This window comes from Purpureocillium takamizusanense, chromosome 6, assembly GCF_022605165.1.
Source record: "Purpureocillium takamizusanense chromosome 6, complete sequence".
NCBI classification, from domain to species: domain Eukaryota; kingdom Fungi; phylum Ascomycota; class Sordariomycetes; order Hypocreales; family Ophiocordycipitaceae; genus Purpureocillium; species Purpureocillium takamizusanense.
Window position 1 is genome coordinate 1369584 of NC_063073.1, and position 17657 is coordinate 1387240.

The 17657-nt window shown below is 56.2% G+C and overlaps 7 protein-coding genes across 7 annotated transcripts; 4 read left to right on the forward strand and 3 right to left on the reverse strand.

The window, feature by feature from the left end:
• Window positions 1-219: 219 nt before the first annotated feature.
• On the reverse strand, window positions 220-5076 carry JDV02_010865 (uncharacterized protein). Its single transcript, XM_047992606.1, has one exon. It carries the CDS (start codon window positions 4342-4344, stop codon window positions 514-516), a length of 3831 nt encoding a protein of 1276 aa, XP_047844323.1. The 5' UTR covers window positions 4345-5076; the 3' UTR covers window positions 220-513.
• Window positions 5077-6262: 1186 nt separating this feature from the next.
• JDV02_006892 (uncharacterized protein) lies at window positions 6263-8983 on the forward strand. Its single transcript, XM_047988329.1, has 3 exons — window positions 6263-6342; window positions 6395-8627; window positions 8688-8983. The coding sequence occupies exons 2-3, from the start codon at window positions 6421-6423 to the stop codon at window positions 8854-8856; spliced, it is 2376 nt and encodes a 791-aa protein (XP_047844324.1). The 5' UTR covers window positions 6263-6342; window positions 6395-6420; the 3' UTR covers window positions 8857-8983.
• On the reverse strand, window positions 8796-9926 carry JDV02_006893 (uncharacterized protein). Its single transcript, XM_047988330.1, has 2 exons — window positions 9317-9926; window positions 8796-9197 (listed from the first exon to the last, which is right to left on the reverse strand). The coding sequence occupies exons 1-2, from the start codon at window positions 9860-9862 to the stop codon at window positions 9000-9002; spliced, it is 744 nt and encodes a 247-aa protein (XP_047844325.1). The 5' UTR covers window positions 9863-9926; the 3' UTR covers window positions 8796-8999.
• A 200-nt stretch (window positions 9927-10126) lies between these two features.
• Window positions 10127-11202, forward strand: imp3 (U3 small nucleolar ribonucleoprotein imp3). Its single transcript, XM_047988331.1, has 2 exons — window positions 10127-10387; window positions 10595-11202. Exons 1-2 carry the CDS (start codon window positions 10232-10234, stop codon window positions 10988-10990), a joined length of 552 nt encoding a protein of 183 aa, XP_047844326.1. The 5' UTR covers window positions 10127-10231; the 3' UTR covers window positions 10991-11202.
• A 284-nt stretch (window positions 11203-11486) lies between these two features.
• Window positions 11487-16184, reverse strand: JDV02_006896 (uncharacterized protein; the record flags this gene model as incomplete). Its single annotated transcript, XM_047988333.1, has 2 exons — window positions 11487-11664; window positions 11719-16184. The coding sequence occupies one exon, from the start codon at window positions 16182-16184 to the stop codon at window positions 12915-12917; it is 3270 nt and encodes a 1089-aa protein (XP_047844327.1). The 3' UTR covers window positions 11487-11664; window positions 11719-12914.
• Window positions 11720-13049, forward strand: JDV02_006895 (uncharacterized protein). The gene is made up of 2 exons (XM_047988332.1): window positions 11720-12601; window positions 12660-13049. Exons 1-2 carry the CDS (start codon window positions 11848-11850, stop codon window positions 12827-12829), a joined length of 924 nt encoding a protein of 307 aa, XP_047844328.1. The 5' UTR covers window positions 11720-11847; the 3' UTR covers window positions 12830-13049.
• A 642-nt stretch (window positions 16185-16826) lies between the features above and the next one.
• On the forward strand, window positions 16827-17459 carry JDV02_006897 (uncharacterized protein; the record flags this gene model as incomplete). Its single annotated transcript, XM_047988334.1, has 1 exon — window positions 16827-17459. The coding sequence occupies one exon, from the start codon at window positions 16827-16829 to the stop codon at window positions 17457-17459; it is 633 nt and encodes a 210-aa protein (XP_047844329.1).
• Between the last annotated feature and the right edge of the window lie 198 nt (window positions 17460-17657).

The following is a 17657-nucleotide window of genomic DNA, read 5'->3' on the forward strand; positions in this document are numbered from 1 at the left end:
GTTGGTTGTGCGACTCCAGATGCCCTCACGATCAAGCAATCGCCGGGGAATACAACTAGCCGCAAGGTGTCACCTAATTCTCTAGAAACAGATGTCAAAGACGAACACGCAAGCGTCTCCCCATAAACCATAAGCGTCTAGATAATTCATTCATATCTAAGGAACAGTCATGAGCCGGTCATGATCTCAAGTGCCATGTCTGAACTGAACTGAACTGAATTCCTACTCGGTTGTAGCCGCTAATTTAATGCGCAGCCATGCCCGGTGAGCGGGGTCTGGCAGGCAGCCGACGCGACCGGATTAACCTCCAGCCGCCCCACTTCGCCAGTGCAATGTAAACAAAGCCCCGACCAGCTGCCCCCAAAATTCCCGCTTTGCTCCTCAACCTCAATCTACATTTGCCTGGCCGCTCCTGCAGATCGTGGTTCTCTCTAATGCTCAATGTTTGCAGGCTCTGTCGAAGCGATATGCCTCATGTCTTGGGTCTGTGTACCTACAGTCTCCCCCCAATGCTCAGCTTTGTCTGGTTTGGGACGCGATCCTGAATTGCCCAAGGATCTCCGTCAGTTCCATGAACTTGATGGCCTTCGCGGCTGCTTTGCGCTCGTTCAATATGTCCCGGAGGTCGTGTCGTCCTGGAAGGTGGCCTAGTTCCTGGTGCCGGAGTTGTCGATACTTGCGGCATCGCAGCAGGACATGCGATACCGTTTGTCGTCCTTCCCAGCATGGGCAGCTGGCGTCCGTGGCGTCCGGTACTCTTCGGTTGAAGAGAAAGTCGTTGAGCCCTATCTTCTCTGTTCGCATCTGGACGAGAAGCGCACTCTGGCGCTTGCTCAACCCGTCGTGTAGCTGCAGGACCTTTTTGGTTGGCTTGGGTGTGTAGCGGTACGAGGTTCTACCTCGCTCCTCCGCCGCCCACTTTGCCGCCCATGTCCTTTTGGCTTCCTTGTGTGCCCACGTCTTCAACGTGGAATGAAGAGAGTAGATATCTGCGGGCATCTCTGCGCGCGGTCCCGCTGGTCCCCTCTCGCGCCATCCAGTGGCTTCTTTGGCCGCTTTGTCTGCGTCTTCGTTGCCTTGTACCCCGGAGTGCGCTGGGATCCACCGTATTTCGACCGGCAGGCCTTGCTCTCGTAGTGCTATGGTTTGTGTGGCAATGCGTTTCAGCAAGTAGGACCCAGACTTACCCTTAGGCTTGGCTGAGGACCGGATGGCTGCTTGGTTGTCTGTGTAGATGAGGACTTTGCTTCGCCTGTAACCTGCCGTTCTGTCCTGCTGTGCTATCTGCAGTGCTAGCGAGATGCCTTGCAGCTCGCCCGCGTATACCGTTGAGGTCTCCTCGTCTCCCATGTATGAGCTACGTGTTTGCTGCGTTGTTGGGCATACCGCAGCGGCTCCGATCTTGCCGTTGATGCCACTACCGTCGGTATAGATGTGCAGAGCCGCTGTCTCCCTTCTCATGAGGTGTAAATGTATTTTGCGCGCCTTTTCTGCTGTATCCTCAATGTAGACTCGCAGCCCTTGCCACCATGGCGGCGTAACGAACGGCTCGATCCTTTCCTGTTTGTCCATGTCTGGTCCATGCCTTGCTTGTATGCCGTGGCTGATTGCTTCTCTGGGCGTAGCTTTTCTTCGACAGGTCTGCATTGTATCGGCTACCCGACACACTCCAGTATTTGTGCGTCCTAGAGCTTCGACATTGTGTTTCCAAATCTGCTCTTCGACTGGAAGAAGGTGCATCTCGACGTCCAGTGCAGGTAGTGACGTCGCCTTGTAGGCGCCGCTTATGGCCCTAGCGGCCCTCCCTTGCAGACTTTGCAGTTTCTTTATGGTCCTGTTTGTGTAGCCCTTACCGCCCCATCCTGCGTTAGACCAGGCTGAGCATGCATACATCATCTGTGGTACTGCTACGCCTCGGTAGATGACACGCATGTCCCTGGTCTTGACTCCCCAGGCCGAATTCCCGAGGCTCGTGAGCGCGGCAATCGTGTTTGAGACTTTGCGTTCTATTTCGTCGACGTGTTGTTTCCAGCGCAGTGAGGCGTCCATTGTTAATCCGAGGTATTTACATGTTGGTTTCGGCCTGATCTCGCCCCACCTGGTTTGCACCGGCTTGCTCGTGTCGATTCTGGACGTTGCTCTCGTGAAGTGGGTCAATTGAAACTTGTCTGGAGCGAAGATAGACGCGTGACTTGACGCCCAGTCATCCGCTCTTTGAAGTGCTGTCTGTAGCATCTCACATGTTTCTTCCGTTGTGTCGGCCCACGCCAATATAGCAACGTCGTCGATGAAGCCCGTCGCAGCCGTGTTCTCGGCTTGATTGCATCGGTCCAACAGGTCTGCGTTGTAGAACAGGTAGAGGATTGGCGAGAGTGGAGATCCTTGCGGCTCTCCTGTCGTGAGTATATACGGTTCGGAGCGGAATCCGTCGATGCACAGTTCTGTTTGTCTCTCTCTCAAGAAGCTTGCGATCCAGCGGACTGTTCTCTCGTCGACCCGCCTCTTTCGCAAATTGTGCAGCAACCGTTTGTGTGAGACGTTATCAAAGGCCCCGGAGACGTCCAGCAGAAGTAGGCTCGCCACTTTGCCACGTTGGTTCCAGGCCTCGTAAATTTTGTCAATAACAAAATGGAGGGCATGTTCTGTCGATCTCAGCTTCCTGCCCCCCATATGAGTTGCAGGGAGAAGTTGGTATGTTTCAGCCAGGTAACTCAATCTTGTAGCTATGATGGCGTCCATGATCTTTCCGATGGTGTTCAGCAGCGCTATGGGCCGGTAGGCCTTCGGCACTGTATAGTTATCCTTCCCTGGTTTTCGTAGAACAACGGTCGTGGAGTTCCTGAAGTGTTGTGGGCAGTATCCAAGCGCCAGGCTTTGGTTGTAAATCCGGGTTAAATGGGTCCTAATCCAGGGTGCGGCTATCTGTAGAGCTCGGTTTACGATGCCATCAGGTCCCGGTGCCTTGAAGGAGGCTGCGGTACGGATGGCATCGTCGACCTCTTGCTCAGATATTTTTGGTAACAGAATCTGGCTATCGTATGCCGCATTGTCGATGTCTTCCAGGCTAGCTTCCGGTGGTTTGGGGAAGAGGGCCTTCCTGAGAAGGTCGGCCTTCTCATTAGGCGTGATCGCTGTCGCGGCGGTTGTAGGGTCCGTCAGTGCTGGTGTGACTGTGGGTGTTTGGCTTTGTCTAGTTCGTGCCCATTTGGCTATGCGCCACAAGGACTCTGGGGACTCTGCGGCCTGCTCTACTCTTTCTCTGTGTGCCTTGCGCAACGCCTTGCTGATGACTCTCTTCTTTTCGTTCCTCGCAATTCGGTATGCCTCCCAGCTTGCTTCGTCGTGGTAGCGGCTGTATATACGGCGTAGTCGCTTGGTTTCTGCGAGAATGGTCTTGCATTCTTCGTCCCAGCCTGCTTTTGACTTATTACTTGGGTGGCTTCGCGGTACACTTTCATCAATTGCAGCAAGCAATGAAGTGGTAATTTCGTCGACGTATGCGTCCAGTGCGGTCTTTGTTCGCGGTCTTCGTAGTGGTGGCAGCCGTCGCCGCAGCGTTTTCGTAAACGTTGCCTCGTCGACTGCCTTCCAAATCATTCTCGTCCTGGGCTGCAGCGGAACGACGGTCAGATCTAGCGCCGTGATGATGGGCAGATGATCCGAGTCGTGGCTAATCCCCTGGTCTATCTCGCACTTGATCAGTCTATCGACCAACCCCACTGTCGTGAGGCTGAGGTCGATAGTCGAGCGGCGTTCGGCTTCCTCATATGTGATTGTGCCGGCGGGTAGGTGGCTGGTCAGACTGAACTCATCCATAATTTCGAGCAGCTCCTGAGACTCTACATCTGGTCTCTGTATATCACTTCCACCCCAGCATTCGTGGTGTAGGTTGAAGTCGCCCACTATGACCTGCTCTTCTGTGTTTCTTGCTTCAAGCTCGGCTTTGAGCTGAGGTAGTATGCTTCGTCTATCTCCTTGAACTCTGGTGGGGTTGTATATATTGTGGATGACAATTTTGTTGGTTTCGTCCTGCTGCGTCTCTAGTACGAGAGTGCAGAGATCCTTGTTGACTTCGTGGAAGTGCCAAGTGGAGTGGTCGATGCGTTTGTTCACGAAGAAACACACTCTTGCCGTCTCCCCTTCCTCGGTAGATGGGTAGCATAGGTGGAAAAGCTCCTTGGCCGGCTGGTGTGTCGTCGCGCTAAATGGGTTCCTCCATGGCTCCTGAATGGCCAGAACGTCGTACTCCCGTATCCGTGGGTCTCTCAGCAGCGTCGCCATGACCGTGTCCTTGGACTTTCTTACGTTATACTGCAGTATTGTGAGTGTCTTTTCTGTGATCATTCCCTGTTGTCAACGTCCATTTCGGTGCTGTCTTGTGTCCACTGCATGTTCACGTCGAGGGCCTCCAGTGCCCGTCGCGTTTTCGTCACGGCTCGCCTTGGCCGTGCGTTCTCGGTGTTGACGTTAATGGATAGGTCCGCATTTTCGTTGCGTCCCTGGCTGCTTGTTGGATTCGGGCGCTTTTGCGTCTTCTTTGTTGGCGACCTGCTGCGACCCGGTCTCGCGCCCTGGGATTGTCGCGGCTCCAGGGGTGGCCGCCCTAGCCTTGGCGCCTCCTTAGGTTGACCTTGGATGTCGTCCATTGGGATTCGTAGCATTGGGATCTCTGGATGATATTTGGGTCGTGCCTTGTAGGCGGCCTTGATCTTGGCCAATTCCTCCTTCCTTGTCGGGCACTGGTTGTTCCAGGCCTCGTGGTCGCCTCTGCAGGAGGCGCACTTCCTGGGGACAGTTTCGTCGCTTTTCGTGGGACACTCTCGAGTCGAGTGATCTTGCGCGCAGTAGCCGCATGCTGTTGTTGCCTTGCACTGGGTTCCTATGTGGCCATATTTGTGACATCTGAAGCACTGTCTCAGACGGCACTGTCTGTCGTATCGTTCGCATTGGAAGACCTCGCCCTGCCAAATCAGTCCTTCGTCGATGATTCTGTTTGCGTCCTCTGCTTTCGCGAATTCCACGATCACAGATGATGCCGACTTTGTGGGCGATGACTTAGTGAGCCATCCGATATATTTGATCTCTGCATTAGGAATGAACGGTTTGTTGTCCTGCAGAAGGCCGTCCTTTACTTCGTCGAAACGCTCCATATCCATGGAGCTAGTGCGGATACCGTGTGCTAGTACGCCGTAGGTCAAGATGCGCACTGTGGCGCCGTTGCCGATCCTTTGTTCCCAGTCCTCTGCGAATTGTCTAAGAGCTTCCATGTCTGCGCTAGTGGCGGTCTTTATGCTGAGGTCACCACTTTTCAACTGATTCGACGAGGCTACTTTGATCTTGTTGATGTGCTCGTTGCTGCTTTGTTCGATAGCTCTGTCTATGTGCGCCTTTAGGCTACGTGGGCCCATCGCTCTGATGCTGGCGATGGTGACTGGGTCTCGGATGTTTACGATAACTTCACGTTGCGATTGGACTGGCGGTGCTCTGTGATTCACGGGGTTGTGCATGCTTGCAGCGAGCCCTCCCCTAGCAGCTATGGTGGCGTACGTCTGAACGAGGGTATTCTGCGGTGCGGCTCCTGCTGGCTTCATATCTCTTACCATTTTCATGGTTGCCTTGCTGACTTCCATTGCCTCCTTGGCCGCAACACTTGCGGCCCTGGCGGTATTGGCGTTCTCTTGTATGCTTACAATGGTCTGTTGTGTCATGTTGTTTGTGTTCTTGAGTTCGTCTCGGATGTCGTTCATGGCTCGGTTGGTCTTCTCGACGGCGGCCTTTGCTTCGGTCTGCATGTCTCGGATCGCCTCTCGGACGCGGCCCAGGTCGGCTGTACCCTGTAGTTTGACGATCAGGGACAGCGTCCCGAGGATTGAGTATCTGACTTTGGTTAGGTCGATGGGCGGTCCGTCTGCGTTGATCGACTTCAGTGCTGCCTGTAGGTAGGTGCTCAATTTCGCGGCGTGCTCTCGGTAGTCGGCGGGCCAGGTTTGGTCCTCAGGCCACGGGGTCGCCATGGTGCGTGCGTCGCACTTGGGCTATACGACGGGCACCTGGCTATCCAATTAACCTTTTGGAGCGTATTGCGGCTCGGTAAATGGCTATTGTTTCAAAAATTTCGTACTCGCTGGTGATGATGTTTTTGGCCGTGCCATGTCTGTTGCCGCGGCTGGTCGAGATGTGACGCCAGGTATAGGGTAGGTGCGGGCAAACGCCGGGTAATTTTCTTTGCGCGTTCCGACATCTCAACTGGCGCGTAGTCGGAGCTCCAGCTTCTTCAACAAGCGCTCGACAGACGACTATCAGGCCCACGACGCGAGACATGCCGAATCCAAATATGCTTCCGTACGCGCTACCTTGCCTATGCAATTGCCAATTGGCTTCTAATGGCGTTTAGATTCCCCGTATAAGAGAGTCATCACCATGAGGGCAAGCCTGGCCCGCCATGGTCGACGGCTCCTCGTCTTCCGCGCGATTGCGCCGTCCTGCGCCGCCTTCGCAGCCCCAGCCCGCCGAAGAACAATCACGCGGCCGATAGCCCGACGGACGTTCGAGCGGACCTTCTTCAACGCCTTGTTCCAAAAACCGCCGCGCGAGGTGCGGCAACCCGAGTACGAGCCGGGATGGATGCACATTATGGTCTGGAGGAGTCGCATGCTCGACAACCTGCGCCCGCCGCCTCGCAGAGAGCTGATTGACGCATGGAAGAAGCTCATGCAGTCGAAGCTCAAAAGGAGGATTCCTCTGAACAGCACCCAAGCCCTGCAGTGCCGCCGCTTGCTAGAATACCTCACCGAGCCCGCGAATCCCGACCAGCAGACCAAACCTTTGTCTTCGTCCGATCTCTCCATGGCGCGTCAGGTGCTGCTTGATATTGAGCCTCAAGAAAGGAGCAAGAACCATGCCGATTTGGCAAGGGCCTTGCATTCTGTGTGGGTCGCTGGCAGCTTCATAGGCAAACCTCGCGCCCCAGAGGTGCAATGGAGCTACCTCGCCCAATCCCTTTCCCGCTATGGCGAGGCCCAAGAAGCCGCGCGGCTGATCTACTCAAAATGGGACGAGCCCGGGTATCAAGATTACCTGCTCAAAGACGGCAAGCTCATCGAGGCTGTAGCCTACGGGTTGGCAAGGGAAGGCAGGGAACAGGAACTGCTTGAACTGATCGAGTATGCCGAGAAGCATGGTCTAGCTTACAACGCGGGCCTGCAGGCTATCATGGTCACATTCTACGCCGACCAAGACCGGATACCCGAGACGAAGCAATGGCTTGCCAAACCAATCGCCCAGAGTCAAAGTCGGGTAGAAGTATATCAGTCTGTTGCCTCGTTTGCCAAGCGCAACGGGCTGCAAGATTGGGCGATGCCGATATTTCTTGAACTGGGGCAGTCGCTGCCGAAGAAAAAATATTGGGACGTGCTCCTCCAGGCAATCCTGCTCGTCGGCAGGGGCCTTCAAGAGGTGGAGGCAATGATGGCGCACATGGTAGATCGCAACGGAAAGCTGTCACCGGACATCGGGACGCTCAACGGCCTCCTGAGAATTGCGGTCGAAGCCGAGGATGCGACGTTGGCTGATGAGATACTGGCACTGGGCGCTGAAAAGGGGGTCGCCCCCAACGGAGAGACGTATCTCATCATGCTCCGGATGAGGCTTGCCGCAGACAACCTGTCCGGAGCACGGGCTGCGCATGAACAAGTTCGCCATTTGGAGCCTTGGACCAACGATTCGAAGCCGGAGCTCTTTGACGAATACCGGGAACTCGTCAACAAGTTCCTCACCCTGCTCGCGCGTCAATCCTCGCCAGACTTCAAGCTCATACTTTCCCTACTGGACGGAGTTGAGGAGGTGCAGGTCCTTCTGGACCCGGAGACAGTAGCCACACTCTGCGTGCGGTTTCTTGAAAATGATCAGCACTTTGATGCCATGGACCTCCTCGCAGTACACTCGTTTTTGTACAGCGAAGCTCAGCGAGAGGTAGTCCAGAACGCCTTCATATCGTTCTGCCTCGACTCGGGAACCAGCACGTCTCGGGCCTGGAGTGGATATCAGATCCTTCAGCAGTTCTTCCAAGACACGAGCTTCGAGCGCCGCACAAAGCTTATGGAAGCCTTCTTCGAGCGCAAACGCCCCGACATGGCGTCCCATGTGTTTGGCCACATGCGCCAACATCGAAACAAAGACTACCACCCGAGGCTTGAGACGTACATCACGTGTCTGGAGGGGTTCGCGCGGTACCCTGACGCCGAGGGCCTGGCCATGGTGCACAACATGCTTAAGATGGACACCACGGTGCAGCCAAACACAAAGCTCTACACTGCCATGATGCTGGCGTACACGGCAAGCGACCAGCCGCTGACGGCCCTGGACTTTTGGAACGAAGTCACGCAGTCCCTCGAAGGTCCATCGTATGCCACCCTCGAAGCCGTCTTCTGGACACTGGAGAAGAAGCCCGGCGGAGACAGGAAGGCTCGCGAGATTTGGGAGCGGATAGAGAGAATGGACCTGGAGGTGCCGCCGGCGGTGTACAACGCGTATATCGGCGCCGTGGCGGGGAGCGGTAACGAAAAGGAGGTGCGCGGCCTCATCATGAAAATGGCGTCCTTTGTCGGGACCGAACCGGACGCAATGACGTGAGTTGACCATTTCCCTTCGCCAGTAGTCGGGTTGAGTGCAGAGCTGACATGTCACAGGCTGGCCGTGGCACACAACGCACTCCCCGGACAGGAGCTTCAGAGCAACTTTCGGGAGTGGGCTCAAAAAAAGTACCGCAACGCGTGGGCGGATCTGGATAAATATGGCCGGCGGTCGAACGAGTTCTCGCTGTGTCAGATTAAGATCAATCGGGTCATGAAGGCCTGACGTGTACAAGAGGGACTTGATGTCTGTTTGTATCTATACATGAAAGGGCTATTGTACATATATGGAGACACGGGCCACGCCAATGGCAAGATCTTGGACGTCGGGGCTATTTGTCCCTGTTCGGCACATTGAGATCAAGCCGCTCACCGATCTCTCCGCTCAGGGAAGAAATCATCTCTGATCATCTCGGGGTGGTCGTGGATGGTCGGGTAGATGCCCATGCCCTGGACGCGGCGAATCATCTTTGCAATCTTGCGCTGGTTGACGGGTCGCAGGCACGTTTTGCCCGAGTGGGTGATTTGGCCCGAAGACGACGTAAATTCTTGTACGAGCGAAAAGTTCTGTCACCAAAACGGTCAGCACGCTTCCGCGCCCTCGACACAACAAGCCCAAAGGGGCTCCAATGCCTGACAAGAGGCCCCAGGGAGTATATGGGGAAAGTGGGAGGTGGGGATCTCACCTTGTACATATCGAGCGGGCGGATGCCGAGCGCGTCGATCACGTCGCCGAGGCGTTGGGAGCGCTTGCGCCACTTCTGCATCTCGACGGGGCTCAGGTCATGGGGAGAGTAAACGTCGCCGGCCTCCCAGCGACGGGGCATCTGCCTGAGGTAGTCTTTTGAGTTCTTCTGGTTGCGCAGGAGCTCGAGCTGCGCCTCCTTGGTGCGCAGGGCCGACTCGGCGCGGTTCTTGTACCGGCTGAGGAGGCGGGTGGCGGCCTCGCCGCGCTGCGAGGCGTGCTGGTGCTGGTTCTGCTGGTTCTGCTGATGCTTGTTCGGACCGCCGCCGCGCTTGTAGCGGTCGGCGTTGTTGATGGAGAGGAGGCTGCTCGTGGAGGAGGGCGACGAGGAGGGGGAGGAGGATGATGAGGAGCGTGCGTTGGGGTGTTGCCCTTCGCGGGGGGGCGCGGCGACGAAGGGCGTGGAGGAGAAGGCGCGGTAGAGGAGGCCCGAGGGAGAAGAGGGCGCGCTGAGAGCGCGGAGAGCGGCTGGTATCCGCGGCGGCATGGCTGCGTTGTGGGTGCGGTGGTGGTGCAATTGCGGGTGGGAAGTGACGCCGGTGGTGATGGGGACGACGATGCTGTTCGAAAATCCAAGAGTGGATTGGGACTTTTCGGGTGGGCGAGCCATCGGCGCGGAGCCGCTTCCGCAGGCACAGCTGCTGGGCCCCACTCAGATTTTTCCCTGTCTTTGCATTTCTCCGTGCATCAAAAACCCAAACATTTTAAGCAGTCTCTCTCGTTCGGACTACACAACACATCCTCGAGAAGAAAAAAAGCCGGAAAAGACAGGAAATCGAACACATTTTATTAAGCCCATCGGTTTCCCATCAGTCAACCCACGAACGCGAACCTCGCGCCGCGCCGTCCGCCCGCCATGGTGCGCAAGCTCAAGTACCACGAGCAAAAGCTCCTGCGCAAGACCGACTTCATCACCTACAAGCAAGACAATGACCACCGCGACAAGGCCGTCATCCGGCGGTACATGATCCAGAAGCCCGAGGACTACCACAAGTATAACCGGCTGTGCGGAGTGCGTTGCCTCTTCCCTTGCCCTCCCCGCCTGATGGTTCCCGTCTCCTCACGTCTCTCCCTCTCGTGAGCATACTTGCGCCCCGCCTCGCGAGCCGGCGAGCAACATTACGCGACAGACAAAAAGCTCCACGCCTAAGCGCATACGAGGAACGCGATATCATTATCAGGGGAAAAAAAAGAAGCTAACATCGTGGGTCCATTCTAGTCCCTGCGACAGCTCGCGCACCGCCTCTCCCTCCTCCCGCCCGACAACGCCACGCGGCGCAAGCACGAGGACCTGCTGCTCAACAAGCTGTACGACATGGGCATCCTGTCGAGCAAGTCGAAGCTGTCGGCGGTCGAGCACGGCGTCACCGTCAGCGCGTTCGCGCGCCGGCGCCTCCCCGTCGTCATGACGCGCCTCAAGATGGCCGAGACGGTGCAGGCCGCCACCAAGATGATCGAGCAGGGCCAGGTGCGCGTCGGCGTCGAGACCGTCACCGACCCGGCCTACTTGGTGACGCGCTCCACCGAGGATTTCGTCACCTGGGCCGTCGGCAGCAAGATCAAGCGCAACATCATGAAGTACCGCGACCAGCTCGACGACTTTGAGCTGCTGTGAGGATGTTGGTTGCTGTTGTTGGGCCGGTTTGGAGTGGACGAAGGGAGGAGAGGGCTTTGATACCAAAAAGGGCATTTGTCGGCGTTTTGGGGGGTTGTAATGTCGGATTACAAGGCGCAACGATTTCGGCGGTTGTTTTACATCTTGGTACATTATGCCATGACTGGCTCACATGGGTTCAGGGAATAGAGTGAATGTCATTCTCTTGAGGCAAAAGATGCCATCGTGCCCCTCTGAAGGCGATGTCCATATGCCAACACGCGGTGCTTTATTCCTGCGCCTATCGAAAAGCTCAACACCATCCTTGCTTCCGCCTGCCTTGATACCGCTCAGCATCCATCCACACCTGCACAACGCTTCACTCGCATCCGCCAAAGTCAAAATTCATTACGGACCCCCGGCGCAAAAAATCGGATCACGGCAGGAGGTCAAGATATGAACAGCAGTACAGGGCCGCAAGAGGGACCAACAAGTACCTATTTACGAGGGATACGCTGGGTACTCAAAAGCAGTCACTCCTGTTCGGCGCAATGCCAGGCACAGTGTCCCGTGCCCTTCCAACCCGCTCACACCCTCCCTACACGCGGTGCCTCGCGCGGAGGGCGTCGGTCGGACAGGCGGCCCCACCGACTGCCGGGCCCGCCGCCTAGTCTCGTATCGTCACGCCTGCAGGGCTTTTATAAGTCAGCGCCGCGCAGGCACACCTCTCCTCCCCCCCATCAACTTACACCTCTAAATATTTGGCCTACCCGATCTTTCAGGTCGGTAAGTGAATTTGTCTCTACTCTTATCTCTTCTTGCTGTATCCAAGCTCCGACGTCGAGGCGGATCAAGAACAAAAAGCCCCCCTGCCCATCATGGCCTCCTTCCTCGCAGGCCTCAGGGACCTGCTCATGCAGCTCGTCGACCCCTGGCTGTTCATGGGCATCTCGGCCTCGCACATCCCTCAGACGATCCGCGACATCGTCCTGTCCGGCGCCCTGTGGAAGCTCCTCTGGCCGCCTGCCTTCTCCAACGTGCTGTTCGGGAATTTCTGGGCCACCATCGGGCCGAGCGTCAAGGAGGCCGGCGAGGCGCGCGTCATCCCCCTGCTCGAAGGCCGCGTCTCGGGCGGTCGCATTCACGACACCGTCGTAGGGACGCCCGTTCATGGGACCGTCATCGAGGTCGGCGCCGGCAGCGGCATGTGGGCCGACGTCTTTGCCCGCATCGGCGCCGGCGCCGGCGTCCCTGACTCGGCGGACGGCGCTCGCAAGAGGAAGCAGGCTGGCGGCGCTGGCCCTGGACCTGAAATCACCAAGATATACGGCGTCGAGCCGCACCCGCAGTCCGCCGCCGCGCTGCGGAAGCGTGTCAAGCAAGTTGGACTCGGCGACGTGTACGAGGTGGTCCCCGTGGGCATCGAGTCCGTCAGCGACCCAAAGGCCTGGGACGGCCAGATTCCACCCGGCAGCGTCGACTGCATCGTCGGCGTCCTGTGCCTGTGCAGCATCCCAGATCCAGAGGAGAATATCAAGCACCTATACAAGCTGCTCAAGCCCGGCGGTCACTGGTATGTGTACGAGCACGTCAAGGCGACCCGCGGCGGGCCGCTGTTCAGCCTGTATCAACGTGAGAGCCCCCAAGCTTGAACTTTTGAGTCAGACTGTGTAAACTTACCCCGCTTTAGGGCTCGTCAACATCCCCTGGTCATTTTTCATGGGATCGTGCCGTATCTGTCGGGATACTAAGAAGAGCCTCCTCTCCGCTGGGCCGTGGCACCAGAGTGACCTCGTCAGCCCGCCCGACGAGCCGGCATACGCCGTCCTTCCACACATTCTCGGTACCTTGACCAAGTAGCCACTCATCGACAAATAAGGGGGGGTAGGATGTCGACTTTTGCTCGCAATTCCATTCAGGGGTATCTTGCTTCCGACTCATGTAGCTACAGTTCGTCGTCGTCGTCATCGTCGAGCAGGAATATCGATGTCCTCTTCGACTTTCCGTCCTCCAGTTTCACCTTAGCCTTCTTCTCGTTGTCGGACGCGTCGTGCTTGATTGGCGTCTTGACATCGTCGCGACCCGCACCACCGCCCTCCGCCTTGAATTTGAGGTCGTAGGGCTTTGTCTCGTCCTTGACCAACTCGTCCTTGATGCTCTTGGGTTTGATAGATGGTGATGTAAAGTCCACCTTTACTTTGGCGTCTTTCCTGTCGTCTTCGTATTTAGGCTCGAGCTTCAGGTCTTCCTGCTTCTTCACGTACTCGACATCCTCGTTTTTCAGTACCTTGATTTCATCATAGTCTTTCAACACTTTTGACTCGCCCTCCTCTTTGAAAGCCTTCTGCTCTTCTTCGTCTTTGATGATGGCCTTCATCTCATCACTCCCCTCCCTCTCCGCGACTTCAGCCCGTGCCAGTGCTGCTTCTCGCCTTCTGTAGAACGTATCCAGGCAGCTTCGTCTCGTCTCGGATGACCACGTCTCCACAATAGGGGCAAAGGTAAGCGCATTCTTGAAGCCGAATTCGCGTGCCATCTCGCAGAATTGCCGGAGACATACGTCCTCTGGTGGTCGGTAGACGCTGTGCAGCTCATCGCCGTCCTCGTCTTCAGTGTCGGCGAACAGTGCGCTGTGCCCTTCGGCATCTCCAGCAGCATACGTCGCGAGTTCGGCGCGGCGCGAGAGCTGCTGCTCGACCTTTGACGTGCCGACGACCTCCGAGTTGTCATGTGTGTACTCGACACCCGCCGATGTGAGGATAGCTTGGATGGCGTCCGTCTTCGGCACAGCCGTCTTCTGCGATTGGAGGAGCCTCTCCTGGTTTTCAGCGGTCAGGAGAGTGGCTAGCTGGCTGATGCCGCCATCCTCGTTCTCCGCTTCTTCCTTCTTCACCATGCCGAGGCTTTCCCCATCCTGGGATGCCTTCTCCATGTCCACATCCGCGAGGTGAACGCCGGCTTTGGCTTCTGCGATGTTGGTCTTGTTGACAATATCCCGGAGCAACCCGCTGTCACTGTGGTAGGTAAAAATGTTGGCGAGCCCGAAAATTTCGCCCTTCCTCTCAGTGTCCTGCTGTATACCCTTGAAGTAGCGGCGCTCCGATGACGCAGTGTAGCCAATGTTGGCTTGTTGCTGCTTGTAGATCTGCCGGGCGTACACGATCTCCTCCACGGTGCCGAGTGATATAAGGCGGAACACCTCGACGTCCCGAGTCTGTCCAATGCGGTACGCTCGGTCCTGAGCTTGCAAGTCGTACGAGGGGTTCCAGTGCGGGTCAATAATGACAACCTTGTTCGCAGAGGTAATGTTGAGACCGACGCCTCCCGCCTTGGTGGAAATGAGAAAGACAAATTGCGTCGGGTCCGAGTTGAACGTATCCACCACGTCTTGCCGCTGTTCGTACGACAGCGACCCGTCCAGGTAGCTGACATTGTAGCTGGTATTGGTGAAAAGGTGTTGAAGGATGCGCAGAAAGCGAACGCTATGAGAGAAGATGAGAACCTTGTCTCCGCTACCGTGCCAGAACTTGAGCAACTTCTTGAGGACCTTCCACTTGCCGCAGAATTCGGGGTTGACCAGATTCCTAATCTGATCCCTCTGTTCGTACAGCTCTTTCCATGTGTCTGGCATGCAAGTCTGCAGGGTCGCGAGCTCGTTCTTGTGTCGAGGCTCCAGATCCGTTGTTGAGGGGACGAGGAGGGTGAGATGGTTGGCAAGCTTCTGCAGGATAATGATGCTCGGAAACACAATTTGCTGCCACGTGCAACCGTCAGGTAGATGTTTACGGCAGCACCAACCTTTCTTCTCGCCATGCTCGCAATGGTCCGACACGGTCCGCAAAAGTTCAAGCTCTGAGCTGGAGAGAAAATTCTGATATGCCTCGAGTTGCAGCTCCGTGAGGGGACAAAAGACGACGCGGTCCGTCTTCTTGGGTAGTTGATCCGCGATGAGGGTCTTCATCCGCCGCAGGAAGTAGCGGGGCAAAAGGTTCTGGACCAGTTTCTTTGCCGTTTGCCTTGCGAGGCTAAGTTGCGCACCAGTCGCGTCGTGGGATTGGCCAACCGTCAGAGGCTTGGTGATTCTCTGTGACCATTCTGCCTTGGTGCCGAAATGACCTGGGTTTGTCCAGTCGAGCAACGTCCACAACTCCTCGTATTTGTTCTGTATAGCAGTCCCAGTAAGGCCAATACGACACAGAGCGTTGACTTCCGCCAACGCTTTGGTTGTTTCCGAATATCTGTCCTTGAGGCGATGACATTCGTCGCAGATGACAGCATCCCATTGTACCATGTTGATGGAGCTGCGGCTGTTCTTGTACGTGTCATAAGTGGTGATCATGATTTCCAGGAGCCCCGAGCGCGCGGTGCCGAGCACGTCGTCTTTGTTTGCGCCATGGAAAACATCAACGTGCCACCAACCCCAGCGGTTCATCTCGTTCTTCCAGTTCATGATGAGCGAGCCAGGGCAGATGACGAGTATCCGCGGATACCAGCGGTCGCTGAAAAAGCGAATCTCCCGCATGCGCCTGGCATCACGCTCGTCTCCGGTTTTGCCAAAGGCGGCGGTCAAGAACGCGGCAACCTGAACGGTCTTCCCTAGACCCATATCATCGCCCAGAATGCCGCCCTCTTGATATACAAATTTGCGATGCAAAAACCGGACACCTGCCACTTGGTAGTCGCGTAGATACTGAGCGATAGAAGCAGGAATTAGACTGGCGGACTGAGGAAGCTCGATGTCCTTGTAGGGTCTCGAGGGCTTTATACCGCTAGACGCGTCGAATACTGGGCGCTCCTTCAACTCCGAGAGCCTTGAGGATTCATCAAAGTCGATACCGGAATAGTCAGGCGGCAGCATGAGGGCGGCTTCGTGGTGCAGTTTCTTATCGGCATCAAACGCTCGCCTCCGCTCCTGCAAATAGTCTGGGATCCCGGCAAACTCAAAGTCATCATCTGGTGCCGCTTGGACCTCACCGTGAACAGCCGACACATCGCGCTTTTTGGCCGTCGACTTGCGTTTGGCCCGTCGTTTCTTCGGCTTCACGGTAGGGCCATCGGAGTCGTCCGTCCACTGGACCTTTTCCTCCGCCTCTATCTCAACTTTTCGCTTGCGCGAATCATGAGAAGTGTCGACGATCAAGTCATCGTCGGGATCCGAGGCGCTAGCCTCGTCATCAAGCAAGTCGATGACGGGCTGCTTGCCTTTGCGAGACATGGCTGTGAGGATGCGGCGGGGCAGTTGCAGGCTGAAACGCGTTTGGTCGGGCGAGACGCGAACGCCGTTCGCTCAAGGTGCGTGATCACGTGACGCTTCTCTCTCGCTACATTTATTCGATCCTCCGTGCTCCGTATTCTCCTACAGTCCTCATCAGCGATTATACAAAGGAAGCACAGCTCGGCACTCGCCTCGTGCAAACTTTGTTGGCACATCTGCACTCGTCGCTTATTGCCTTGATTCTGGGAGTCTGACTCTGGATTTTATTGGACTGTTGTCCAATCCTATGTATTCGTACGAAGTATACAGTCCACTGTACGAAATAGGCTTCTTGTGATCATGCCCGGCGAACTGTGGCCGTAGTTGGGTCTCTTGGATCTTCGACTCTTCGAGCCGACTTTCACAGGTCAGAGCCCGCCTAGCCAAAAGCAACTCCTTGGCTGCGAATCTCTATTTATTCGCCGACGGCTCATCTCGCACTTTGTATCTTTTTTCCCTTCCAGCCCGATCGAGTGTTATCAATTGAAGTGCGACGACAGTATTGTGACAAGGTGAAATCAGCGAACGCCCAGTAGTCTGCCTCCATCAGGCGGACTAGCCATACCTCAAGCCCACCACAATCACCCGAAGCCGCTGTTCAGGATGAGTGAAAAGCTGCTGCCTCCGGAGTCAACCTGGCCCACCGAGAAGCTAGAAGGTCTGGACAACTTCCAGTCCTGGCAGATCAAGATTGAACTGTGCCTCAGATGTTTGCATCTCGAAAGCCATCTCACGGAGGAGCCGCCCACTCCAAGGTCCAAAGACTGGCAGACGGACGACATGAGAGTCATCAATTTGCTATATCACGCCATCAGCAGCAGGATTGTCACGAGGATCTGCCAGGAAGGCTGGTCCATGGGACAGTCGACCGCCAAGCAGACCTTTGAGCTCATCAAGGTCGTCATGGGGCTGATACCTGAGGAGTTACTGCACGAAGCAGTGGTCCAGTTCTTCTGTCTGGATATTCGGGAGTTCGGCACGATCCGGTCATATCTAGACAAGCTGTGCTGGTGTTGGAATCGGATGACCACCCTGGACGAGAACCTCGACGAAAAGCTGTTTGTGATAGCCGCAACCCAGGGTTTCCGCCAGGCCAAGCCGGAATGGTTCAACATGTGGTCTCTCGGTTCATCCAAGCGTGAAGCGCCGACTGAATCCGCGGTCTGCGCCTTTCTTCGTCAACATGCTCGGCTTGAGGAAGCCCGCGAGGGCTCAACAGCCTCAGCCTTCGATTAGATAGCAACGCGAATGCCAATCGACGGTTTAGATGGAGAAAGCGAGCCCAGCAATCGAGGGCAAATTGTAGTTCGTCCAGACCTTGGCCTAGGAACAAAAGCCTTGAACTACGAGCACAACAATCCCTGTCGAAGGGCGTAAAAAATACCGGTATATGCAGAGCACGGAGAACACGGTTGGAACCAAGCGCTTAACGGG